Source organism: Mya arenaria, chromosome 15, assembly GCF_026914265.1.
Source record: "Mya arenaria isolate MELC-2E11 chromosome 15, ASM2691426v1".
Classification (NCBI taxonomy): Eukaryota; Metazoa; Mollusca; class Bivalvia; order Myida; family Myidae; genus Mya; species Mya arenaria.
Window position 1 is genome coordinate 14,281,522 of NC_069136.1, and position 23,077 is coordinate 14,304,598.

At 33.8% G+C, this 23,077-nt stretch overlaps 3 protein-coding genes across 6 annotated transcripts; 2 read left to right on the forward strand and 1 right to left on the reverse strand.

Annotated features, from left to right (window-relative positions):
- Positions 1-589: 589 nt before the first annotated feature.
- Positions 590-9,550, forward strand: LOC128218879 (uncharacterized). Its single transcript, XM_052926624.1, has 7 exons — positions 590-602; positions 783-870; positions 4,113-4,177; positions 4,448-4,591; positions 5,007-5,099; positions 6,895-6,930; positions 7,521-9,550. Exons 1-7 carry the CDS (start codon positions 590-592, stop codon positions 7,775-7,777), a joined length of 696 nt encoding a protein of 231 aa, XP_052782584.1. The 3' UTR covers positions 7,778-9,550.
- A 449-nt stretch (positions 9,551-9,999) lies between these two features.
- Positions 10,000-12,255, reverse strand: LOC128219133 (putative nuclease HARBI1). The gene is made up of 5 exons (XM_052926953.1): positions 11,832-12,255; positions 11,055-11,167; positions 10,751-10,862; positions 10,376-10,545; positions 10,000-10,218 (listed from the first exon to the last, which is right to left on the reverse strand). Exons 1-5 carry the CDS (start codon positions 12,253-12,255, stop codon positions 10,000-10,002), a joined length of 1,038 nt encoding a protein of 345 aa, XP_052782913.1.
- Positions 12,256-13,593: 1,338 nt separating this feature from the next.
- On the forward strand, positions 13,594-22,959 carry LOC128220554 (uncharacterized). Of its 4 annotated transcripts, XM_052928996.1 has the most exons (14): positions 13,595-14,152; positions 16,340-16,472; positions 16,788-16,998; positions 17,856-18,043; positions 18,421-18,502; positions 18,646-18,717; positions 19,084-19,190; positions 19,291-19,381; positions 19,577-19,657; positions 20,033-20,167; positions 21,213-21,309; positions 21,502-21,678; positions 21,898-21,999; positions 22,109-22,959. In XM_052928996.1, the coding sequence occupies exons 1-12, from the start codon at positions 14,002-14,004 to the stop codon at positions 21,513-21,515; spliced, it is 1,362 nt and encodes a 453-aa protein (XP_052784956.1). In that variant the 5' UTR covers positions 13,595-14,001; the 3' UTR covers positions 21,516-21,678; positions 21,898-21,999; positions 22,109-22,959. The 4 variants fall into 4 exon arrangements, with proteins under 4 accessions (XP_052784953.1, XP_052784954.1, XP_052784956.1 ...); XM_052928995.1 differs by lacking the exons at positions 21,898-21,999; positions 22,109-22,959 and having other exon boundaries at positions 21,213-21,327; positions 21,502-21,530; XM_052928993.1 differs by lacking the exons at positions 21,502-21,678; positions 21,898-21,999; positions 22,109-22,959 and having other exon boundaries at positions 13,594-14,152; positions 21,213-21,383.
- The last annotated feature ends 118 nt before the right edge of the window (positions 22,960-23,077 follow it).

A 23,077-nucleotide genomic window follows, 5' to 3' on the forward strand; every position in this document is an offset into this window, starting at 1 on the left:
ATACAGTAAGATGGCTTTAATAAATTGCGGGGTGATGCAGCTGACCTCATACTGTCTTCATATGTTTTGATGTGACATTTTGGCATCTATTATTCAGACGGAGTAGTATATATGAATTGGTTAACAATTTTCAGAAAGAGTAAAATTCAAAGTGCTCCGTTTCAGTCAATCTAGTTTTTCCATCAAGGTTTACTTGTAATTTAGTGTCATTAGCACATGCTTGGTGTTTGAAGTATATTGTGTGGGCCAATTACAATCAACGATTGTTTGTCGATATTGACGAATGCACCAGCAAGCATAAATTAATTTTTCGAACCCCACTTGACGATCTGATGTAAATGGACCGGGCACACAATAAGAAATAAGTAAATAAGTAAAGCCCAGAATACATTTTTTATTGACTCAAACTCAGACTCAGTCTCAGTCTCAGACTCAGGCTATGCTGAGACTATTTTGATTTTGGTATTCACTAACGATTTTAGACTCAGACTCAGCTGAGAATACTTTATGTCGATGCTGCAAGCGGTATTTTTCCATGATTACGTCAGCAGGTGCTCGCACGCGCCGTTACATCACTGACAGACGGATAATGGACTCGACAGGTATATTGTTTACATGTTTTTTATTATAAATTATTGATACTGATATCATGCATTTCGTTAAAAAAGTAATTTACATGCTGATCATATACTGAATAATTTCTCATTGAGAACTCTTTTTTACGTAGATACCTTAGCAATGGACTAGAAAGTTTAGATATTATAACGTTGTTATTCTTTTAGGGTTTCTTAACAAAAAAAGTCCCCCATGGACAGAGGCAGCAGAGGTCGTACGTGAAAATTGGGATCTTCTCTTCGGAGAGATGAGAGGGTGTGGGGTTGAAAAAATTTCAACTAAACGCCGGGCAAAGTGGCAAGAGATTGCCACTGTTGTAAGGGTCGGTATGAAATGCATACAACAAAGAAATTGTGTAACGCATACAACATAGGCAAAGAAGGGTTTTCACATTTGCATACAACATACACAAAGAAGGATGTTGAGAAACGCATATAATATAGAATAAGAACAAAAATATTGACAGTGGAATTTTATTGTTAAAATCAATAAATTATTATGTTTATGAAGTTTAGTCAAGTGAAAAATAGTTAATTCACTTTATTTTTGAATTTTGCTTTTAGAATTAAAACCTAATTGATTGTTTGTAAACTTTTTGTTTTGTTTGAATAGGGAAAAGAACCTTATTTCAAATCATTAAAATTGGTTTAATGGTTTAATATCTAGATTTATAAAGAAACAATTTATTATTTCTTTTATGAAAACTTTGAAATCGGGGAAAGCAAAGACACGGAACAACAATAACAAAATATAAATTTTAAGATTACCTGAAGAAGCATGAGGATTATAAAACCAAACACAGAATTACTTTTAATAACTTTCATTTCATCATAAGATGAAAAACTAAACCATTTTTGGTAGTTGTAAAAATGTCTGAATTGATGATTTGTATTGTAATAGGTGAAAATAGGATTTATAAGTTCTTACCATTATTGCAAAATGAGAAATATAGATAATTATTAATATATTTTGTAAAGGGATAAACCTCAGATGTTAAATTTGTTTAATAGTTTAACTTTTAATGCAAAAAAACAACATTTGATCTTTCCTTATCCAATACATTCATCAGAACAAACAATCCCAAATATATAAAATGATCCTTTTGAAATTATAAATTGAAAGGAAAAATGAGTAAAAAGGGTAGGTATATATATTTCGTGTAGTAAATTTGGTTATTCTGTTAGATTAAATTTGTAGTTATTACATGTGCATATTATATTGATTGCAATATTTGTGATTGGAATAAATTTATCATTTTTTTTTTATAAACAATGGCTTTAGTAATAGGACATAGTCAGACAAAATATTTGTCAGAGTGCTTGGATAAATCGTGTTATAGTGTTTTCTTTCCAATAAAATGAGTTGAGAAATAACAATCCTTTGATTTCATTTATTGACTTCCTTATTATAAACTCCCCAAAATTCTGAGACAATACTCCAATTATCCATGATAGCAGGTGCTATGCAATCGTTTGTTTGTTCTTTATTCACACATCGTTAATTTAAGGGATGCCATAAAGATAGGTGTTATGTGACTAATGAAAAATATATAATGAATCATGATTATGTCATTAATGAATCATAATTATGTCATTTGGACACCTTATGGCAGACAATACACATAAGTAATCTCCAATAACTGGTATTTTACTGGACAAGTGACCCTTAATTTTATTGGATAAGTGACCCCTACCAATCTGTATATAGTACACAGTTTCTGTGTATTGATCTTAATCTTTATTGAATTTGATGATTTTGTAAATCTAGACAACACATTAAGTTTAACGCCAAAGAAAACACAAAATCCCGGGAAAGCAAAAAACACTTTTTTTACTCTGCATTAACGCCAAAATTACTAATTAAACATCAAGGACTCCAAAGCAGGAAAAAAAGATTTTTTTAAATTAAAGTTTGAGGCAAATTGAATTCATAAAATCCCTAAAATAGAACCATTACCAGAAAAAGAAAAATGTGAAAGCTTTGTATATAATGAACTAGTTTCAGAAATGTTTCTTACTGGTCAACCTTAATTTGACTGTTAATGACAAAAACTTAACAAAAGGCTTTCTTTGAAACATATGGAAGCAGCACATATTTTGTATAGAACACATTTACTTAGTACGTAATACTATATAATGTCTCCCACTTTTCGATGAGGATGAAGAACGGTGGAAATATAATTTTAAAATAGACCCAACGATTTCGCCTGCATGTCAAATTCACCACACCCGTAAAGACCAACAAATATTGTGTTAACACACCTTCAGATAATTCAACAACCACTGAGGAATTTCTGTGTTTTTCATGCAATATTTAAGTAAAAAATTACTCATTAAAGTAATCAAATGAATGTACATTTATCATGTGTAAACTCTTTACATCCCACATGCTTCTCTGTTGTATTCATTATTTTTATATATTTATGCAAATGTGTTGTTCATTTCGGATACAGTTTATAATTGTTACATATAATTTACAATAATTCTTAAAAATACATGTATGTCTTTTATCAAGTACCAGGTGCTTTACTAAACTTATGAGAAATTATTTATATAGATTTATTTTACAAGTTTCTGATGTATTGTAATCAGTGTGACATGATATGTTTCTGTTTCCTAAATGTACTTATATACTTGTAGTATACACAATGAATACAATCTTTAATTTATCCAATTGCAAAGTTTTCATAAACTTTTTGTTTCCTTCAAGCTATTAAACCAATTTTAATGATTTCATATAAGGATCTTTTCCCTATTCAAACAAAACAAAAAGTTTGAAAAACAAATCAATTATGTTTTAGTTTTAAAAGCAAAATTCAAATATAAAGTTAATAAACTATTTCTCACTTGACTAACTTCATAAACATAATAATTTATTGATTTAAACAATAATATTTCAATGTCAATATTTTTGTTCTTATTCTATATTGTATGCGTTTCTCAACATCCTTCTTTGTGTATGTTGTATGCAAATGTGAAAACCCTTCTTTGCCTATGTTGTATGCATTACTCTATTTCTTTGTTGTATGCATTTCATACTGCGCCCTGTTGTAAGCCAGTACGTTTGATAGTTGAAACAGACTTTATGCCTTATTTGTACATGTGTTTTTGTTGTTATTTCTTTTTGATACAGCATGGCATGAAGGATAATTGTTCATAAGGATAATATTTTGCATGCGGTATTAAACACAGTTTTCAACAATTTTATTATAAATAACAGTTACGTAACATGGCCATGCATAGCTGTATTACTGCCACATTATTGTTCCACTGAAACATACTGTACTAATTTATAATATACATTTATCAACATTGTAATGATGGTATACACTTGTTATTGATTTGGCAATTGAATGAAAATCATCCATAAAAAAAATATTTAAACTTTTATAAGAATGCAATATACATTGAAACAATTACCAGTGGACATTCAACTTTGTAAGAATTACTGAAGTTAAAATGATTAAAAGTAAAACACCTCATGTTGTTATATTTCAGTGAATTTACAGCTCCACGTTCTTCGGAACAATGCCGGAAGAAATTTCAAAATGTAAAAGGACGTTGTAAGTAAAATATGTTTACCATGCTACTAGTTCATAGAGGCAGAAACAATCTAAAAGATTTGCAACGAAAAATTGCAGAAGTTACTGAAAGTATACATGTATATGATTATATGCATCTCATTGTGTCAAGTCTCACTGTGTCAGTGACTAACGTCATTAACTAAAACAAAATATTTCTAGATGTTTGGTTGCTTTAATTGTTGATTCAGTCAGGTGTGAAAAGATGACAGAAAAGTACATTTTCTTGCATATTATCTTTGTTTCGTTTAGCCATCAACAAAGTCAGTGGGCTGCGGCATCCACCAACAGGAGGGGGCCCATCGGCTGTATTGTCCGTGGCAGAGTCATGTGTGGCAGACCATCTTGCCACACACGAAGTTGTCACGGGCATTGGCGGAGGATTTGATTCAGATGGTATTTATCCTTCATTCACATATGTTTTATCCTTCATTCACATATGTTTTGTAAAAGCTTTATCAGTATAATGTTTGATATGCACTGTATATTCATGTCAAATTGATCGACAGTAAACAGCAAGCCCTCATCTCTGTTAAAATGTCTTCCGGGCTTGCTCAAATTCTGAATTTTATTTATCATGCAATAAAACAATAGTTCGGGCTTGTTCATCCAAAAGTCCAATTTTGATGACTGAAACAAGTTTTTATTTTAAAGGTGTTCATATTTTGGTTGAAATTGTTATGGCTTTGAATAATAAATACAAAATCAAATCACATTATGTATACTGGTAGAAGTTGTACGAGTTTTCCATTGTTGAAATAACAATCCAGCGTGCCATGCCAAAATTTCGAGATGATTTTTATTATTGCAGACCTTGAACAAATTTTTCGGGCCTCGAAACCGGCCTCAATGATCTTGGCAGATGAGCCAACGTCTGAGGCCACTATCCCAGAAACATCAGGAGGTAAAATATTTCATTCTTTTCCTTATCCCAACATTAAATCAATAGAAGCAATTCAATTCCGTAAACCCTTTCACTTTCATTAATGTGTTATGTATTGCAGGAAGGCTGAATGTATGCGTGCAATGTTGTCTGGTACATAAAAAAAAATGTTGTCATACATTATCATATGAGCTACGTTGATAGAATCACACAATTTTGTCTGATGGCATTCAGTTTTAGCTCGGCTATGTGAAGAATATGGAGAGCTATACTACTCACCCAAGCGCCGGTTTTCCAACACACCTTGTTTAATTTCCCAGCAATTTCTTTGGCATCCTACTCAATATAATAGTATCTGTTTTATTAGGCATTATTCAAGAATTAAATTCAAGAAAATTCTCAACTTTTGGTTTCCACAATGATTTAAGTTCACCTTGCTTTGACATGGTTTTACTTCGGTCTATTTTTAGGCGCTCAAATTGCCAGACCTTTCTTGCAACTCCACATATTCTTAGCATTGCTTGTGTATACTAGCTGCCTTTTTAAAAAAAATCTTGATTTAGTTGGTGTGCCTACTTTTCTTATGACTATGACTGACAGACATCACCAATTGTGTAATTTCCTACAAAATGACTTATTTTAAGACCTTCACTTCGGTTTACCAGACGGTTAATTGTGGAGTCCCATGCCATGGAATCCCTCTGAAGGGGTTGTTTTGCATGTTGTGCTTTTTTCTGAACTGATGCTGCTTCAACTGTGGGTGTTCATACATTCTCATTTTAACCTTTCACCTTTTATTTTGTCTGTCATTTTCTGGACTTTTATTGTTTCCTCATTTCTCTTAATTTTATTTCTTCTAAATAACATTATATTCTTACACAACTTTTTTGCTGATTAAGCCATCCATTTGAAACTCAACAATTCCCTTAACAAGATTGATTGGCCCATAATTTGCATGAAAACGCTTACTGAAAGTGAAAGGAATAAAAGTTAGGAGAGATAAAAGAAAAAGCCTCATTACTATGAAAAGCACCAATACATGATACAAATTGAGTTATTGCATTGAGACTTTAAACAATGGTATTCAATGATCACACCTACTTAAATTAAACCAGGTAGATAACACTTGTTTGTAATAAATTCAAATAATGTCCCCTTTCTTGGACATAGACATTATGGTTATGGTTTTGCATGTAACCACTTATAAGTCTATTCCTCAGATAATACATCTTATATTGCATTGAAATTTTACACACAGGCTCCAAAACATTTAACCTTCGTCTTAAATCAAGTACAATAACTATATCTCACAAAATCCGGTTAAGGTCTTGCATGTTAGCACAAACAGGATAATATCTCGGCAACTGCGTGATGTATTGCATTGAGACTTAATACAATTGTATACAACCACACAACAAAATTGTTAACATTTTCAATGTAACCAAATGAAATCTAATCTTACAGTGATCCATTTCTAACACTTTTCAATCCTTTCACTGAAAAGCGGCAGAATAGTCGAGCACGCTGTCCCTGTAACAGCTCTTGTTTTTACTATTATACTTGAGGATTCCGACTGATTTTATGTTTCCTAAACTGTTAATAACAGTTTTAGCAATTATTTTTCGAACAGAAATATGAAAATCTGCAAGTTGATGTTTTGTCAGCAATATTTTTTTACTTGTTTGCAGATATTTCACGTCAAATTTTTATCTTTCTGAGACAAGAAATAAAAAAGTTTTTAAAACAGTCAGTATATGATTGAGAGTACAGCTTAAATATAGTCGACATAACAAATTAACTTTTTCATATCTTTCAGGTCCATTGAAGTCGTGCAGGCAAAAGACTGGAAAAGGTAATTTCATTTAAGTAAAGATTAAATGAGACTTTTTTTGTGTCATAGTTTATGACAGATATTTTTATGCATACACTTCCTGTGCTTGTACCATCTGCTGTGGTAGATCTAAAATTAACTCAAATTCGAAAAGGTCTTATCTGATATTATTTTTAGCAATAACATATAAGGTGTTTCATGCATAGACTGTATTGATATGCCAGTGTTCTTATTTTGCCAATATATTTCCTTGTGAAGAATCTAGTGTTCATGAATACTGTTAAGTTCAACTTCTTGAACTATTAGGAAATGCTTAACAATCCTGTACGTGTTGATTGCTTTCAAGGGATTGTACACCAAATTGGCACCAAATGAAGTATTTTCATGTAAAGAACCTCTTGAAAATTGTTTAATAGAAAGTGTTACGCTTTGATATCATAATTGTAAGAAAAGCGGATATAACATCTTTTCTATAATTTATCAAGCAGCATATAGTGATTTTGTTTTAGAATAATGTATGATTGAAGTAAATGATAAATGTGATAGCTATACTAACATTATATGTATTAAGTCGAGTATAAAATAAAAATATGTTTTTTGTTGTTTTTCAGCAAAAAGAAAAATTGTCACCACGGAGCAGTCCACAATAAATGAATTAACTGCAGAAAACCTATCGCTTGACAATGTCAGGATTAGGGAGGAGACCAAAAAAATCAAGCTCCAGATGGACCTATTATTAGAACAAAAAAATGCACTTATTTCAGTGAAGGAAATGGCTGATGCTGCCAAAAGTTATTATTTACAAAGGTCTTCCATTGAGTTTCATTCAGGAAATCCTTTTGTAGATTCCTTTACTTTTAATAAATAATTCTGCTCAACCAATTCATTGGATATTTGAAAGTAACAAGCACACTGTTAGATTGTCTTTGAAACATTTTAGGCTTGTCCCTGTATTTTTCATTGTATATTTGAAGGTGATGTACTTGTTTAAGCTAACTTCTTCAAACTTACTTTTGAGATCCTACATCAATCTTCAAATATTTAAAGCTTTGTACAGTCTTGAATTGCATGTATGATTGGCTTAGGTGACTTTATTTTTGATCAAGTCAAAATGTACTTGTTGTATTAAGTAATGCCCTGAAATTCATGTGCTATTAAAGTTTTTAAACCATATATGTTATGCCACTAAGTTTGATGATGACATTTCATATATATGTTACACATCATTGTTCATCCATGTCCAATGAAATATTCTTTGTAAAGTTTGCTGAAGTAATTATTTATTAAGGACATAAGGTATGTAGTTTGCTATATAGTTTATACATATCAAATTTATAAAATGTATGGTGCCATAAAGTCATCAGACAATTAAGTTAAGGGTATTGCTTGTTACTCTTCAAATATCCAATTGCTACACAGTTCTCATTCATTTATAATTCACAAGGTTCATCTGGAGTTTGAGAAAGTATCCTCTTTATGATTGACACTGTTAATTTATATTAATGATTATTTTCATAATGATCATTTTATAAATGCAAATGTATATACTTTTTATTGATAGCTTTCCCTGTGTTTTGACTGCATGACTTCATATACATATATACAACAATGACTCTATGTTTTTTTTTTAGTTGATATATATCAAATTCAACTCATATTATTCATATGTTATGAACATTACATATCAGTTATATGAAAAAAACCCAGATGTCTCTGTTTAATTGGAACTGATTTTGATAGTTTGTCATTTTATGCAAAGTCTGAAATGTTAACGGAATTTACAAAAACATTTCATCTGAATTTATGGTGATTTTATCCAATATTTGGACAGTCAATAAGTGATTTTGTTCTTTTTTGTCAACAATGGCATGGTGAATTAATAAGAATTAAGGTAATGACTTACGTTCTTGTCGAAATTTACTTAACATTGAACAATAGATAGTATCGTTTATAAAGTATGAAAGTCTGTCCATGGAAGTATGGCTTTCAATTTTCATGAGCGTCACTTACCATTGTTGTTTATATTATCATTACAAATGATTTAGTCAAAATAAAACACTAATATTAGGTTTCAAATAATACAGATCATTGTCAAATATTATAGAAGTGTACATTAGATATGATATCGGTCCTAACTAAAACTGTATGTGATGTTTGCATATGTATTGTACTTTCATTGCTTAATTGTAGCTAGTTGTAACACTAAGCCCTATGGATGATTTGAATTACATGCTTTGTTAAAACTGTGGTGTATATATGAGTGTTATTCCTCAGCGTTTTAAACTCGACTATTCGAAGAATAAGGAGAGCTATCCTATTCACCTGAGCGTCGGCGTAACCACTTATGATAAAAAAAATTGTAATAGTTTGTGTACCACCTCAAATATGTGTACACAAGAGGAGGTTACTCTATCAAGCATTTTGACAAAATTATGCCCCTTTTTCTAATTAGAATTTACATTAAAGTTTTCGTACTATCTGAAATATTTTCAAACTCCATTGACATCTAGCTTTGAAACTTTGCATGCTTGTTCACCATCATGCCCGCAACATGTACACAGGAGGAGGGCCTGTTCATTTATGAAAACACTTGTGATATGAAGCATTCCACATTGTTACTTGTTCATAGTGGTAAGATAATTAAAACATGAAACATATCAAATGTCTTTGTTGTATTTATATGCTTACTTCAAATGAAAACTAGAAACAAAACAGGAAATCAGTCTGTTAGGTTAAACTTATCACTTTACATGCATGTTCCGCGAACTAGTGCTTGGTCGTCCTGTATGAAAACCATGCGTTCCTAACCCGAACCCCAAGGTCCTTTTGTGCTAAGGTTGCCTTGCTAATAACTTAAACGGTGTACAACACATTCACCGTCCATCTTGATGCTATGTTACAAGCAGGTTAGCATGCATCAGAGGATGATTAAAAGCTAATGGGTACATAGACGCCAGGATCTCGGCACCTGAAATAAAAAAAAAGAGGTTATGATTGCCATCTATGATGTTCTGCCAGAAAAGCACAACACATTTAACATTACATGTGTATGTATTGATAAAATGAATGGTGTTTTACAAGTGATTTTACCTATCGCTCAAAGTACATTCTGGTCACGTACTCCCTGGCGGCCCTCCCATCCATGTTGTCCCCAACATCAACTATATGATAATGGGGGTTATCATTGGGGTCAATTGGGTCAACAGCAACGATATCCCTCCGATCGATCCCCAGATTGTGCAATGTGATGCAGTTTCTGATATGCATACATGCCCTTTCTGGATAACAATTCAACTTCCTCCGAAGTACCTGACAACAAGGAAATGCATTTTTTTGGGAAAAAACACACATTGCAAGAACAAATTACTTTATATTACTACATTTTATATAATTAATACATTGTCATACATCTGTATAATATTCATAAAGCAGAGAGAAATTTTAAAAAGTGTAAATGTTATTATACCTGAAATCGTTGCTTCAAAATTCCAAAGGTTTGCTCAACAGTGACCCTTGTGCGACACAGTGCCCCATTGTAACGTGCCTGTGCCTCTCCCACAGGATTCATGTAGGGGGTTAACATATACCTTGTACAGGCATACCCACTGTCAGCAAGTAAAAACCCATGCATATCACCTGTGGGTAAAATGTGTCATTATGTTACAACTACACAACATATCAATTAAAAAATAGCCATATTGTCCCAGTATTTTTAACTTCTTTATCTAGTATGCCTATATATATCTGTATGAATGCATGCTATAACTAGACATGAGGCATATGGTTTCATTTAACAGTACCAATGTATCCATTGATTAAGTCATATACAACATGGTCATACCGTCTTCAAACCTCCTTCGGAGTGCACATTGGCGCCAGATTCGTGCATCGTGTGTCCTCCCTGGCCACATCACTACTGCTGATGTAATCCTATATGAGGCATCACATACAGCCTGAAATATACACAGTTTAATATTTGTGATTTCAAAAATGCTAAATTACATATAATTCAAATCAGTTCAATAAATGTTATGTTAAATATACCTTTATAATTGAGTACAAACTCAAGGATTAAGATGGTTATGGTAAATGACTTCAACATCTTGGAAAATGGATAACATTCAATTCAATTAAATTCAATTTACCTGAACATTTATTGTAGGAATTCCTTTCCTCCCAATGTAATCCTCTGGATTGGCCGATGGCTTCTTTATCGAAACATGGGTGCAATCAATTACCCCGACAACGTTGGGAAAGCCTGAAACATGATCATGTATAACTTCAGACTAAGTAAGATTTTTTTGTTATTGGCCCCAGTCTTAGGTGTTCAGAAAAGAGGAACTGTATACCATCTGTTACTATCAATGGCTCCTGAAAAAACATAGTAAAACTGTAATGTATTGAAATTCACACTCAGACTTTTACATGGAACATTTAATTACATCAAATGAGGAATTGGATCATTTATCAATATTTTATATATTAGTTAATTCTTTCAATACTGATGAAATACATGTAGAACTCCTTGTACATGTCATTATAACTTATTTTACTAAAATATGTACAGTATATCAACAGTAATATTTGCATTGAAATGAAGGAATATGTAAAACAGACACAATTTCATTTATATCAGTTATTGTCATGCTTAAAAATCAATTGTCAAGCCTTTTTTATCATTGCTTACTTCATACATGTATACATAAAACCAGGTAAACATAAACATACATGTATTCATGACAGAAAGAGTGAAAAAGACTATAGGTGAGCTATTTTTAGGTTAACCTACATAACAGGGTACAAGGTTTACGTCCCACTAGGAATACTCTCCTTCATGGAGGTGACGTAAACAACATTTTTTAGCTGAGTAATTCCTTTAAAGTTTAAGCTTAAGAAGTGAATATTTAGTGGATATTACATACCAGCCATGGCACCGAACTGCTGCTTCACTTGACGGACACGATCACCGGAGGGGAAGCTGATATACCGGTCTGCAAGAGCAGAAAGCACCTGTCCAACCTGGCGGCAAACTCTGCTTACTGTGGGCTGGCTCAGGTTGACAGTGTCACCGACAGTCAACTGGAAAGCTCCTGTTGCCAAAAATCGCAGATAGCTTAAAACGCACAACACCAAAGGTATTGCGAAACATCTGCCTGTGTCCCGGGCAGCTGCCTGGCATAAATCAACAATGAAGTAGATCGTATCCGGCCGGAAACGATAACGAGCAAATATCTCCTCTTCCCGTAGGTCCTCCAGAGGGTTACTCCTATCGCGAAAAACACGAGGACGTGGCACTTGCCTCAGAAACATACGATCTCTAACGATAGCTCTATGTCCAGCCGCCATCTTTGAAGGTTGCAAAGCTTCTAAATTATAGACTCAACATTTGAGACTCAGGCTCAGACTTTGAACTCAAACTTTGATCTCAGAAACATTAGTGAATACCGTTTTACAGCCCAAAGTCTGAGTCTTGAGTCCTAAGTCTACATTTGAGGCTAAGACACGTACGTGAATACGGGCCCTGGAATTTTGATAATAATACTAAACTCTAAGAAAATCTGTAAGTTTAAGAAAAGGAGTCTTGTATTGCAAGCATGCCTTTTAAACAACCTAGTAGTACTCCGAGTAATAGTGCTTTATTATATGTTATCCGTAGGTTTGTTCAGATTCATCGCAAAGTTAAAAATGAAATTTCACTATAACAAACAGTAAAACTATCAAAAACTATATTGTTCACTGTTTTGAATATTTAGCTTTCACGTCATCGCATACGGAACTTCGACACTTTTTCGAAATGACGTTCCTTCGCATATAATTTGGGGCACCAATTTTGCCATGTTTTACCCCTTTATGGCATAAAAGGGAAAAAGCATTGTAAATGACATTATATTTTATCTCTTGAACACAAAAAGTAGGTATCTCACTCATGTACACCACTCGTAAAATATAGTGTTTTGTTGCTTACTCAGTGAAGTATTATATTCTCAATAATTCTCAATATATTATAAGTGTTTATATTTATTTCATATTATCACGTCTATAGAACATATAGTAAACACACCAGGGAAATGTTTCACCCTGCACTATCATTCTCTGCCGCACTGTTAACCTCTGACGTCATGAAATCTTGTTCGGTATAATAAAATAGATATTGACTGCCTTGAGGGTGACAGTGCATAATGTCAACCATCGAAAACCTCGGCTTCACCTCGGTCGACAGTGTTTACCTCGGGTTGACAATATGCAATGTCCCTCTCAAGGCAGGCAATATTTGCATAATTAAATTTATTATACCTCACTTTTGTCTACAATGGTAATATCCCATTACCCGAAAAAGAGTTATTTTGACTATCAGAAACATTTTCAATCTTTCTGACACGTGACCAAGCAAAAATTGACTTTCAGGTCATATGACAGCAGTGATATTTTGAATGTCTTATAATGGCAAATAACTCCTTCAAGCTAACGCCTCCGGTGACATTGTGCTCTCGGGTTTACAATATCAATGTCACACATGCTGCCATTTGATATTTATACAGTATAATGTTTAAAAAGTTAATTGCACTCTCGACTGTAATTGCTTTTGCCATTCTATGGGCTTATATTGTAATAAGCAGGGATGGATCCAGGATTTGACGTGAGAGGGGCGTAACTTAGTTGCGTAACCTTTTGATTTGCGCCCCTGCATTAGGAGAGGCCTGTTGTAAGTTTTTCGGTATCGGAAGTAGAGGATTACCTTATATGGAAAATGCTTAAAATAGCACATGACGTATTGCAAAGGTTACGATCTACGCACACTTCTGGAGAAATGACCCGGAAACTGATGCTTTCTGTCACGGAAAGCTCACGAGAGAGATTCGATTCGAATTTCTTGAGATTGAAACTGAGATTTAAGCTTGCTTAGATATCATCGCTGACCAAACTTTAAATCAAAATACTACTCGCGCCTTTTTTTTGAATATAATTGTGACTGAATTAAGTTCCTAGAATTATTTATCGCGTTTTCGCTTGTATTGTGAATCGTCATTTGATTTCGCGACTTTATTAAAAAAAAAAACAGCAGTATTTGTCTATATTTTCTTTTCTGTCGAGATGCACATCCAGGTCGAGGAGCGTGTGTTTTCTTCCATTGCAGATTCAAGTGGATGTCTTGGTAGTGCGCTTGTGGCAGGTGATTCCAACGTACATCGTATCCAAGCAGCGATTCCAAATTGGTCCACTATTCGATGCCTCCCAGTATCAGGTACACACATTTTTAAAAGGCAAATGGATGTTATTTAAATGATTATGGCGAACTATTTTGCTTAAATATTGCATAAAGATGTTAGTGAATGTATTATGACCCAAATAATCTGCCACAATATACAACTTATAGTCTCCTTCAGTTTTGCAGACGACATATTTCATCAACCCGAAGACCTTATTCCTTATAGTATCCAATTTGCACTGATATATTTGATGGTTATTACTGTAAACACTATGTTATGCACCAGTAAATTGTAACCCCTCCCCCCCCCCAGGTCCGGGGGAATACCAGGGATAGCCGGTGAAAAGGGCCATGTTTCTACTTTCCAGGTGGCCCCACAGGGCCGGGTGACTGCGGTGTTTTTGTCATAGCGCCAAATTAAGCCAAGATTGGGCTTTATGTAGAGTCTCTGAGGTGCGGGGGCATTTGGCCGGGGTTAAACCATCAGTTTGTTCCCGCAGGGCAGGGATTTTACCCGGGGTTGGCTGGACCGAAAGTCAAAGTCCCGGCTATTCCCCTGACCCTGGGGGCCATGGTTACAATATTGACTGGTGAATTAGCGTAGCACTATTATCTCAAGGGTATTCTGTGAGGAAAAGTGGGTCCATGCAGTGTTGGCTTTCAACCCAGAACTGCTCGAACCAACTGAGCTTTCCGGACATGTAGGATTTCGTATCCAAACACTCTCTAATTTTTCCCATATTTACATTTAAGGGTGATTCTGGCACTCGGTTCTTTCTTTTCTGACACCAATAAAGACATCCGTGGAGGTAGTGAAAGTACCCAGTGTGGTGGCTGGACACATGAATACCAGAACAATAGCACAGCCCTCTAACCAATTGGCTAGCTGGGCAGCTGGTTTTTACACATGCACACACACACGCATATACACACGCTTCATGCCTTCCACCAATAACCTTTTAGGCTGATCCAGAGATTCTTGCATTTTACTTTTGATATATCAGTATATAAGTAGTCCTGCGAGAAAGAGTGCATCCTGTGTGTGGCTTGAACCCATGATTGCACTAGCATGGCATTCCAGTGATTAATTTTGTGCAAAGGCTTCTCAAGGCTGTTTCACTGGACCATTAATTTTATTTTTCCCAAAATATTCTTATTTTTTGTCCAATTTCATATTTGCAAATTATGTTGATTTATACAAATTGCAGTGAATTTTATAAAAAAAAATCTTGACATGACAAACTTGTTCACAGCATAATGTTTGCATAAAGAAGTGATAACATGTCTATTTACCATTACCCACACACTGTTTATTCCACTCCGCCATTTATTTTGTAGCTTGTTCTTGCTCACACATTTTACACTCCTTGGCCCCAATTAACCTATAAGCTGATTCTGGCATTTTTACCTTTTATTGACACAAGTAAGGAAAACAATTTGGAGGAAATATTGTTTGTTTGAATAATAGCCTTCTTTTGGACTCAAACCCATGGCGGCAGGAACATTAGCACAGTTCTCTAGCCTATTGAGCTGGGCTGGTGGTTCTTACCCACACAAGGTACAGATACATGTAGGCCAATATATTGCTAGAAGTAAAAATGTCATATATTGCCTCGTTTCTCAGCCATTTCATCTAAAGGTCCCTGTTAGCTCAAAGTACTTGTTAAAGTGATTGGTGTATACAAAATGTTTTTCTTAAGTTTCTAGTCAAAGACCTTCTTTCTTTTCACTTTTCCTGTTTAAACATCCCACATATCAGTCAAGCTAAACTGAATATTTTTTTTATGTATATGGACAAACAAGAACTCCACACGACCACTTTTTAAACAGTGTATTATGTGAAAAGAAAAGGAAAAATGTTTTTTTATTTAATACCAATTAAATTCCATGCGCCAATCATATCACAAGATATGGTACTGCATATTCCATTCCATATTAATTATTGAATCAAATGTTTCTTGATTGATTTGAACCATCCAATACCAAAATAATATTATTAATGCATCAGTCAATTGTAACCAGGCCCCCCCCCCCCCCCCAAGAAATGGTCCTTACCGGGGTTAGGGTTAGCAGTTTGTCCCCACAGGGCTGGGGTTAAACCCGGGATTTGCTGGACCGAGAGTCAAAGTCACCGGTATTCTGGACCCAAAGGGGGAGGGGGGGTCGTGGTTAAAGAAAACATAAAAACAAAAGCTACCATTGTTCAGTTTACCTCAATTGTAGGAGCCAAGTTTGTGAATGACAAGAAGGGATTTGTGGCAGTTCTGCAGCTTTCATTGAAGAAGGAGTTTTACCCATGTGTCTATATTCATCTTGGCTCCAATGATGTTCAAGCCAGAGAGGATGTGTTTTATAGGTACACATTAAATATGTTTGATTCTATTACGTAAGAAGCAGTCTTTTCAATAAGCTTCGTCAAGGTACCAGTTTTTAAAAACTCCCTTTGGCGCACTCTATTTCTATGACACACATTTTGTCTACTAAGTAACAAAACAATTTATGAAATTTTATTTAATCTCCTTTTCCTCAAGTTTTAATGTTATGAAATATGCCTGATTCAAGAAAGTTATGACAAAGTGTTATTACGACTTTATAATGCTTTATTTGAAGAAGTCACTACTTGTTTGCCTTGGCTTTATTAATAGTCTAATAATGTATGTTTATTTCAAAGGAGAGTCACTGAGGTATGTGATAGTATCCACGAGACGAGTCCGGAAACTGAGATTGTTTTATGTTCTATTCTGCCACGAAAAAAGAATGACAGACGAGTATCTTCAACATTAGCGAGAGTCTTCAACAGATGGATCCAGAATGCTAACACCATGCTAATGGACATTTCAGAGGCCATCCCATACATCAGATTCCTTGGATATGGAGCTCAGGTATAAATCAACAAAATAAGTTTATGCAATACAGAAATAAAAGCTGTAGATATTTGGCAAATTTAAGATGGTCCTTATTTATATAGACAGGTAGAAATATGTAACTGTAATGCATTTTTATGCCTTTGTGGATATGGGTTGTCATAATGATATTGTTTATTTCATTGGTATACATATATCATTATTATAAGTCACGTGACCTGCCCATGTTAATTTCTCATATTCCCATCATGGGCAATTTCGTACTGTCACACACTGACAGTATCGTTTTGACCGGTTGACATGATACTGTCACATAGCACGCACGTATTAAAATAGGCATTTTTTGGTTTCCCAAGTCTGAGGTGGTAAGCGCTTATTAAAATGTATTGTGAATCTGGTTACAACCGGTGTTTGCCTTATTTCTAAACAACATTTGCAACAAAATGACAGCTAAAGTAAACAAACAATAATTACAGAATAAATTGATTAAACTTGAAAGTTGTGTTATGGTAAAAATCTTATATATCATGTATATAAATGTAACTGTGTTCGGTATAATAAAATAAATATTGCATGGCTTCCAGTGTGACAGTACATATTGTCAACATTCGGGTAAATACTGTTACCCTCGGCTTCTCCTCGGGTAACAGTATTTCCCTCATGTTAACAATATGTACTGTCACACTGGAAGGCATGCAATATTTATATAATATTCACCAACTTTTTCAAAAACAGTATATGAGCAATATCATTATTTTTGTTTCTGTATCTCGGTTAACAAGATAGTATATTGAAGATAGCAAAGATGAAGACTTAATATTCCAATGATTGAAAAGTTTGTTAAACCATGCATTCTGTTTTTATATACAATTAAGGAATGTGCTGATGTGTTGGGTCGTGATGGACTTCATCTGAGTCGTGTTGGTGGTAGACATTGTAGTCAGGTGATTGAGGAGGATGTGTATTCCTGGAGTGAAATAGCCTATCAGCAGGATGTACATTGGAATGAAGACATACGCCAACCACATTCAGCAGAGATTGATGCATCAAGCTTTGACCAGTGGTATTTGTTTCAAATATATTTCAATTCAGCTGAGTTAATTAGTTTTTTGCCTGTGTAAAATATCTGAATATTGTCATTACCTCAGTGTTGTTTAAGGGTATAAGATGAACATGTCGTGTTGATGAATTAACATGAAATATTTTACAATGATAAGAATTATATTAAATGTTGGCATTGTTCGATACTGTCTCACTTAATTGCTTGTTGTATGATGCAAGGTTAAGTATGACTCTTGTTCGGTTTGTAATATGTTAGTCAGTTAAAAGAAGGATGTCCATTTAATTATAGTTCATATGGTGTTCCTAACTCCCTACGTCTGAGATATTAAAAACAATATTTTCCTGGTGCCTTATTTTTAGCTCTGACTATTTTCAAAGCCTGGCAGCTGCTGTTGAACCAGTCAGTGACCAGAATGTCCAGGCCAGCAAGCAGCCTCTGTACTCGGAAATAGTCCGTTTGGTAAATACAACACTTGCTCTAAATGGATGGCATTTGCTAGATCAATAGTTATAATTTATCAAAAGCATTGAATTCTCTGATAAAACAGATGAACTGAACTTCATATTATGACCGCAAAAGGAACATTTGTTTTATTATTACAGCCAGCAGCTGAAGTTCCAGATGTTACCTCAGTGCAGCATAATGTGAAGTTACCAAGGCGCAATGTATTGAAGGTCTCTGTTATGTTTGTTTTGTACTTAAAATATATATTATAACATAATTATTTAATAAATATAGGTAATAGTGCAAAAAAACTTATGTCAATCTGAGATTCCTGTGCTGGTGTTCTTTTTGAAAGCCTGTTAAGCTGTTTCAGATGGGCAATGCAACAATTTTAATAAAATTTAATGAGCATTTACATAACTAAACTTAAATACATTCATTGTTGAAAACATTTAAAGCATGTCTGTTTCTTGTCTACCTTTGGTAGGGACAAGGGTTAAACAACCTGAAACATTTCCATATTTTGCTATATTTTTATATATCCTGATTGACTTATACCCAGAAGGTAGCCAACGTTTTTTGTCATTAATATTTAGGTTGATGAATGTGCTAGATCAGCCAGACCATGTAACCACAGATCAAACAAACATGGAAGGGCAAGGCGAAGAAAATTTACGCAACACAGACAGCTGAAAGTTCAAAGGTAAATGAAATATATTTGCTGATGTTAAAGCTTCTGTTTAATTTACTTGTCAAATCAATTAATTGATGTTACAATTATGTTTCCACATGTATATTTGTAGATCTGAGCAGTATAAAGATCACGTTGAAATTCCGTTGACATCTGATGTAACGGTAAAGGTGAAGGCAGACAATGTACATAGCATCTGGATGGTAAGTTACAATATTCCTGTAGTGATGTAGTTTCTTCAAAAAAGATTAAAATCAACATAACTATCAAAGTTAATCCTAATCATTTTCTGAGCCATAACAATGTCCTAGTGTTGTGATGTGTTCTTGAAATAGAGAGAAGAAACACTTTTGATGGTGGTTATGGATAATAAATGCTTTGATATCTTGCATATTTAGTGCCCGAAAGAAGACGCCATTACCACAAAGAAGCGCCTACCTGTCTGCTCTACAATGACTGGAGTTAAGAAGATAAACAAGGTAAGAACATGCTACATGAAATTGCAATTTGTAACAAATTGCAGCATCATTTAAATTAAATACAATTCAGTTTTCCAATAATTTAATAAGAAAAGGGTAGGCAAATGCAAAACCAATGCCTTTGTTAATCTATGAGGATTTCATTCCCAGCTTCATTTAGTAAAACCAGAGTTATAGCCCTTGTGTTTGCATTATTATTATTATCATATTTTTTTTTCTATTTATTTCTAAGAATGTTTTGGTGTATTGCTTTGATGCTTTCTGTTGAAATGTTTTAATGTGCAATATTACGAAAAGTGTCGAAGTGAATTGTAAAAACCTCATTTTATATATTAAAGCAAGAAATATTGAATGCATTGTGTCCGTTAACTGTAGCAGACATGGTTTGACTGCCCCCTATGCCCAGTGAAGTGTTCTAGAGAAGATTTCCTACTGGACCATTTCTGTCGACGCCATGTACCTGGAGGGACCAAATACAAGAAGAACACTGACAATTCTTTCTGTCATCGGGTATGTTAGATATTTACTGAGTAGTACGGTAAACAAGTTTTTTTTTATATCAGTGAATGAGTTTTACCTCTTAGTTTATAATTATACATTGTATAATAAATTTTTCATAGTCCTTGGCATCTTCATTTCTTACATGACTACTTTGTAAGTTTTAATAAGGTGGCTATGATTAAATTGGTATATTTTGATCCCCCACCCCCTTTTTGGAAATTTCCCCCTGGCCCCTTAAATTTATTGACTGATATAAAAATGCTCAACACGGGTCTAACCGTCTTGCATATTTGTCAGGTATTGGAAACAGCTTAAATTGATACCAGCTGGTGTTGATGTAAACATTTACATGTAAAAAGGGAGGATTGTTACATTGTGTTATGCAATAAGACAGAGCATGAACACATATCCAAATGTGATACAGTCATTTATAAAAAACACACAACCCAAACCACTATTTAAAACAAGAATTTGATGAAAATGTGGCAATAAATTTATATTGGCGTAAGATACATTGGATTGTCTACTTTCTCTGTGACATTCCCCCCATCCCCAGTGAAAGATATGTTTATAATTGTATATATGCATTAGTTTTGTTTATTTACTGAATCTTAATGCTCATTAGATAATCAATGATTCTTGCTTGTCAATAATTGTCAATTCATTGTAATGTTAATCAAATTTAATTGAATTAATGCCAAAAATGACAGATTTATATGTAATATTCATTATGTGCTTTCTGTCTAATAAAAGAAATTTATCAGTAAAACAAAATGGTTATTTACACTGTTCTGAAATTTTAGTCAGTTTTAATGTCAAAACCATACTTTAGTGCAAACAGGGTCCAGGAACTCAAAGTATAAATTTATGATATCCTTTCTGAAATGACATTTATCTTGCTTGTTCAGTGAAATAAATTACAATATTACATTGAAAAACAAAACAAGCATCATCTATATATAATGAACTTCCCATTAGGGTAATTTTAATGTTTAAATAATAAAAAGGGATATTAATGTTTAATGAAATTATTTTATTACAATTTACGAACAAGAAATCAACGAAGAGCAGCAGAAGTCAGCCAAACTCGAAGAGCACCATTTCAACATCCAGCCTGAACCCTGTAGAAAAAACTTCACCTCCCCATCAAGGTTTAATTTCTTTCTTGGGTACTAAATCAAACATTGTTTATACAATTTTTTCATGTTAAACATGCAATATAACAGATAAATTTGTAATAAAAATTTTGCATTTTCTATGGTCTGAATGAAGGTAATAATTCAGAAAAAGATTAAATGATTTATTTACCATATAAACAAATTTCTTCTGTTTTTGTCCCCAAGACCTATCACTGTGAATGGAATAATTGTGGATTCATCGGGCTAACAACAACTAGAATGGGACAACACCTGCGACAACATGGACGAGAAGAGGAATGCAAATGGGCGCAATGCAATGGATTTCAGCGAACGAGCGACGAAGACCTGGAGTTACACATTATACACGACCACTTCTTTGATGTATGGTGCAAAAAAGATATTGTAATGTTTAACTTTTTTGCATGTTTATAACACTAAATAGAAAATTAAAAATGTAATGACAGGGTTTATCAATAGCCATGATGATCTCCTTAACCTACTGAGCAATAATAAACTAGCTGTGGCATTCCCTTGTGTTCATGTATGACACTGTTAAACATCTTTCTGTCAATTTTATTTCCCAAATGATTTTTTATTTAGGACAGAATCACCTTTCCTTCCCTAGATGATTGGCTGGAATATCTCCCAGAAAAAAGAATCGACCCAGAAACCACTGATTTACGCTTCTGTCCAAAACACCTGGTAAGACCTTTTCAATAGTTTCCATATTTGAACTCAATGTGGAAATAAAGGAGTCTTTTTCAGCAATATTTCACTCACAAATATGAGAAATATTCAATGTATTTTACAGAGAAGCAAGCTGAAGTTGTTACTGTTTGATGAGGACTACCTGGACATGCCGACAAACAAATCCTACACAATGAGCGACCACCTGTGTACACTGGATTTTGAAAGTAATCATTATACTAAAAATTTCTTAAATATTGAGAAAAAATTTATTGAAAAAAGACTTTTGTTAGGTGAAGACTGGTCAGATTATAATGGTAAATTTGAGGAAAATGACACTGATTCACTTTTAAGTCCAGATCCAAAAGTCCGCAAGCACAGGCAGTTCCATGGTGGAAAATATCAATTCCACTTTGTCCAAACTTCACGTCCTGAATTAAGTTCAAATTCTCATTCTGGAACTAAGTTAAAGCCTGTAAAAAGAAAAGCTTCCTGTACATTTCCAAATGAATGGTCAAGTATCTTGCTGACAAATTTACAATTCTGTTCTCATGCCATAACTATGCAGAACTTATTTCTGAATTTGATTTTAGAAGAAGGAATTGTTGATTGCAAAAAACTAAGTTTTCTTAAGTTAGAATATGACACTGCTCTATTAGCATCAGCCAAAACCTGCACCAAAGGTGTTTTTGTTTGTCATGTATTTAAAATCATTGTAGACAATGCTGAATATCTGTACATCCGCTATGTTGAGTCTGGAGTGTATGCTGGCCTAATGGAACAGAAATATTTGCAAGAAATCAAAGATACATTTCATTACACTGACAATAATATGTTTTTGCATAATACATTAACAGTGGAAGATATACAGAACATGGAATCTGATCATATAAAAGATAAAAAGGAAAAGCCGAATACATATAAGCCCAGCAGCAGACTTAATGATTTCTTTAAGCAAAAATTCATTCCAGGTATTGCTGATACAAGACAAATGAAGGACACTGACGGACGGTGCGATTTCAATATGCCCACCTTCGGGGGCATAAAAAGTCTGTATGAACTTTCATATAAACCAAGTTTGGTCACAATATGT

Bases quoted from the DNA above. Each gene is read 5' to 3' on its own strand.
- LOC128218879 (XM_052926624.1), top strand. The intron at 871-4,112 runs GTGTGGGGTTGA...GTTATATTTCAG, and splicing joins CTCTTCGGAGAGATGAGAGG to TGAATTTACAGCTCCACGTT. The intron at 5,100-6,894 runs GTAAAATATTTC...CATATCTTTCAG, and splicing joins TATCCCAGAAACATCAGGAG to GTCCATTGAAGTCGTGCAGG.
- LOC128219133 (XM_052926953.1), bottom strand. From the start codon at position 12,255: ATGGCGGCTGGACATAGAGCTATCGTTAGAGATCGTATGTTTCTGAGG. The intron at 11,168-11,831 runs GTATGTAATATC...ATCATGTTTCAG, and splicing joins GCAGTTCGGTGCCATGGCTG to GCTTTCCCAACGTTGTCGGG. The intron at 10,546-10,750 runs GTATGACCATGT...TTTTACCCACAG, and splicing joins CCGAAGGAGGTTTGAAGACG to GTGATATGCATGGGTTTTTA.
- LOC128220554 (XM_052928993.1), top strand. From the start codon at position 14,002: ATGCACATCCAGGTCGAGGAGCGTGTGTTTTCTTCCATTGCAGATTCA. The intron at 14,153-16,339 runs GTACACACATTT...CCTCAATTGTAG, and splicing joins TCGATGCCTCCCAGTATCAG to GAGCCAAGTTTGTGAATGAC. The intron at 19,382-19,576 runs GTAAGTTACAAT...TTGCATATTTAG, and splicing joins ATGTACATAGCATCTGGATG to TGCCCGAAAGAAGACGCCAT.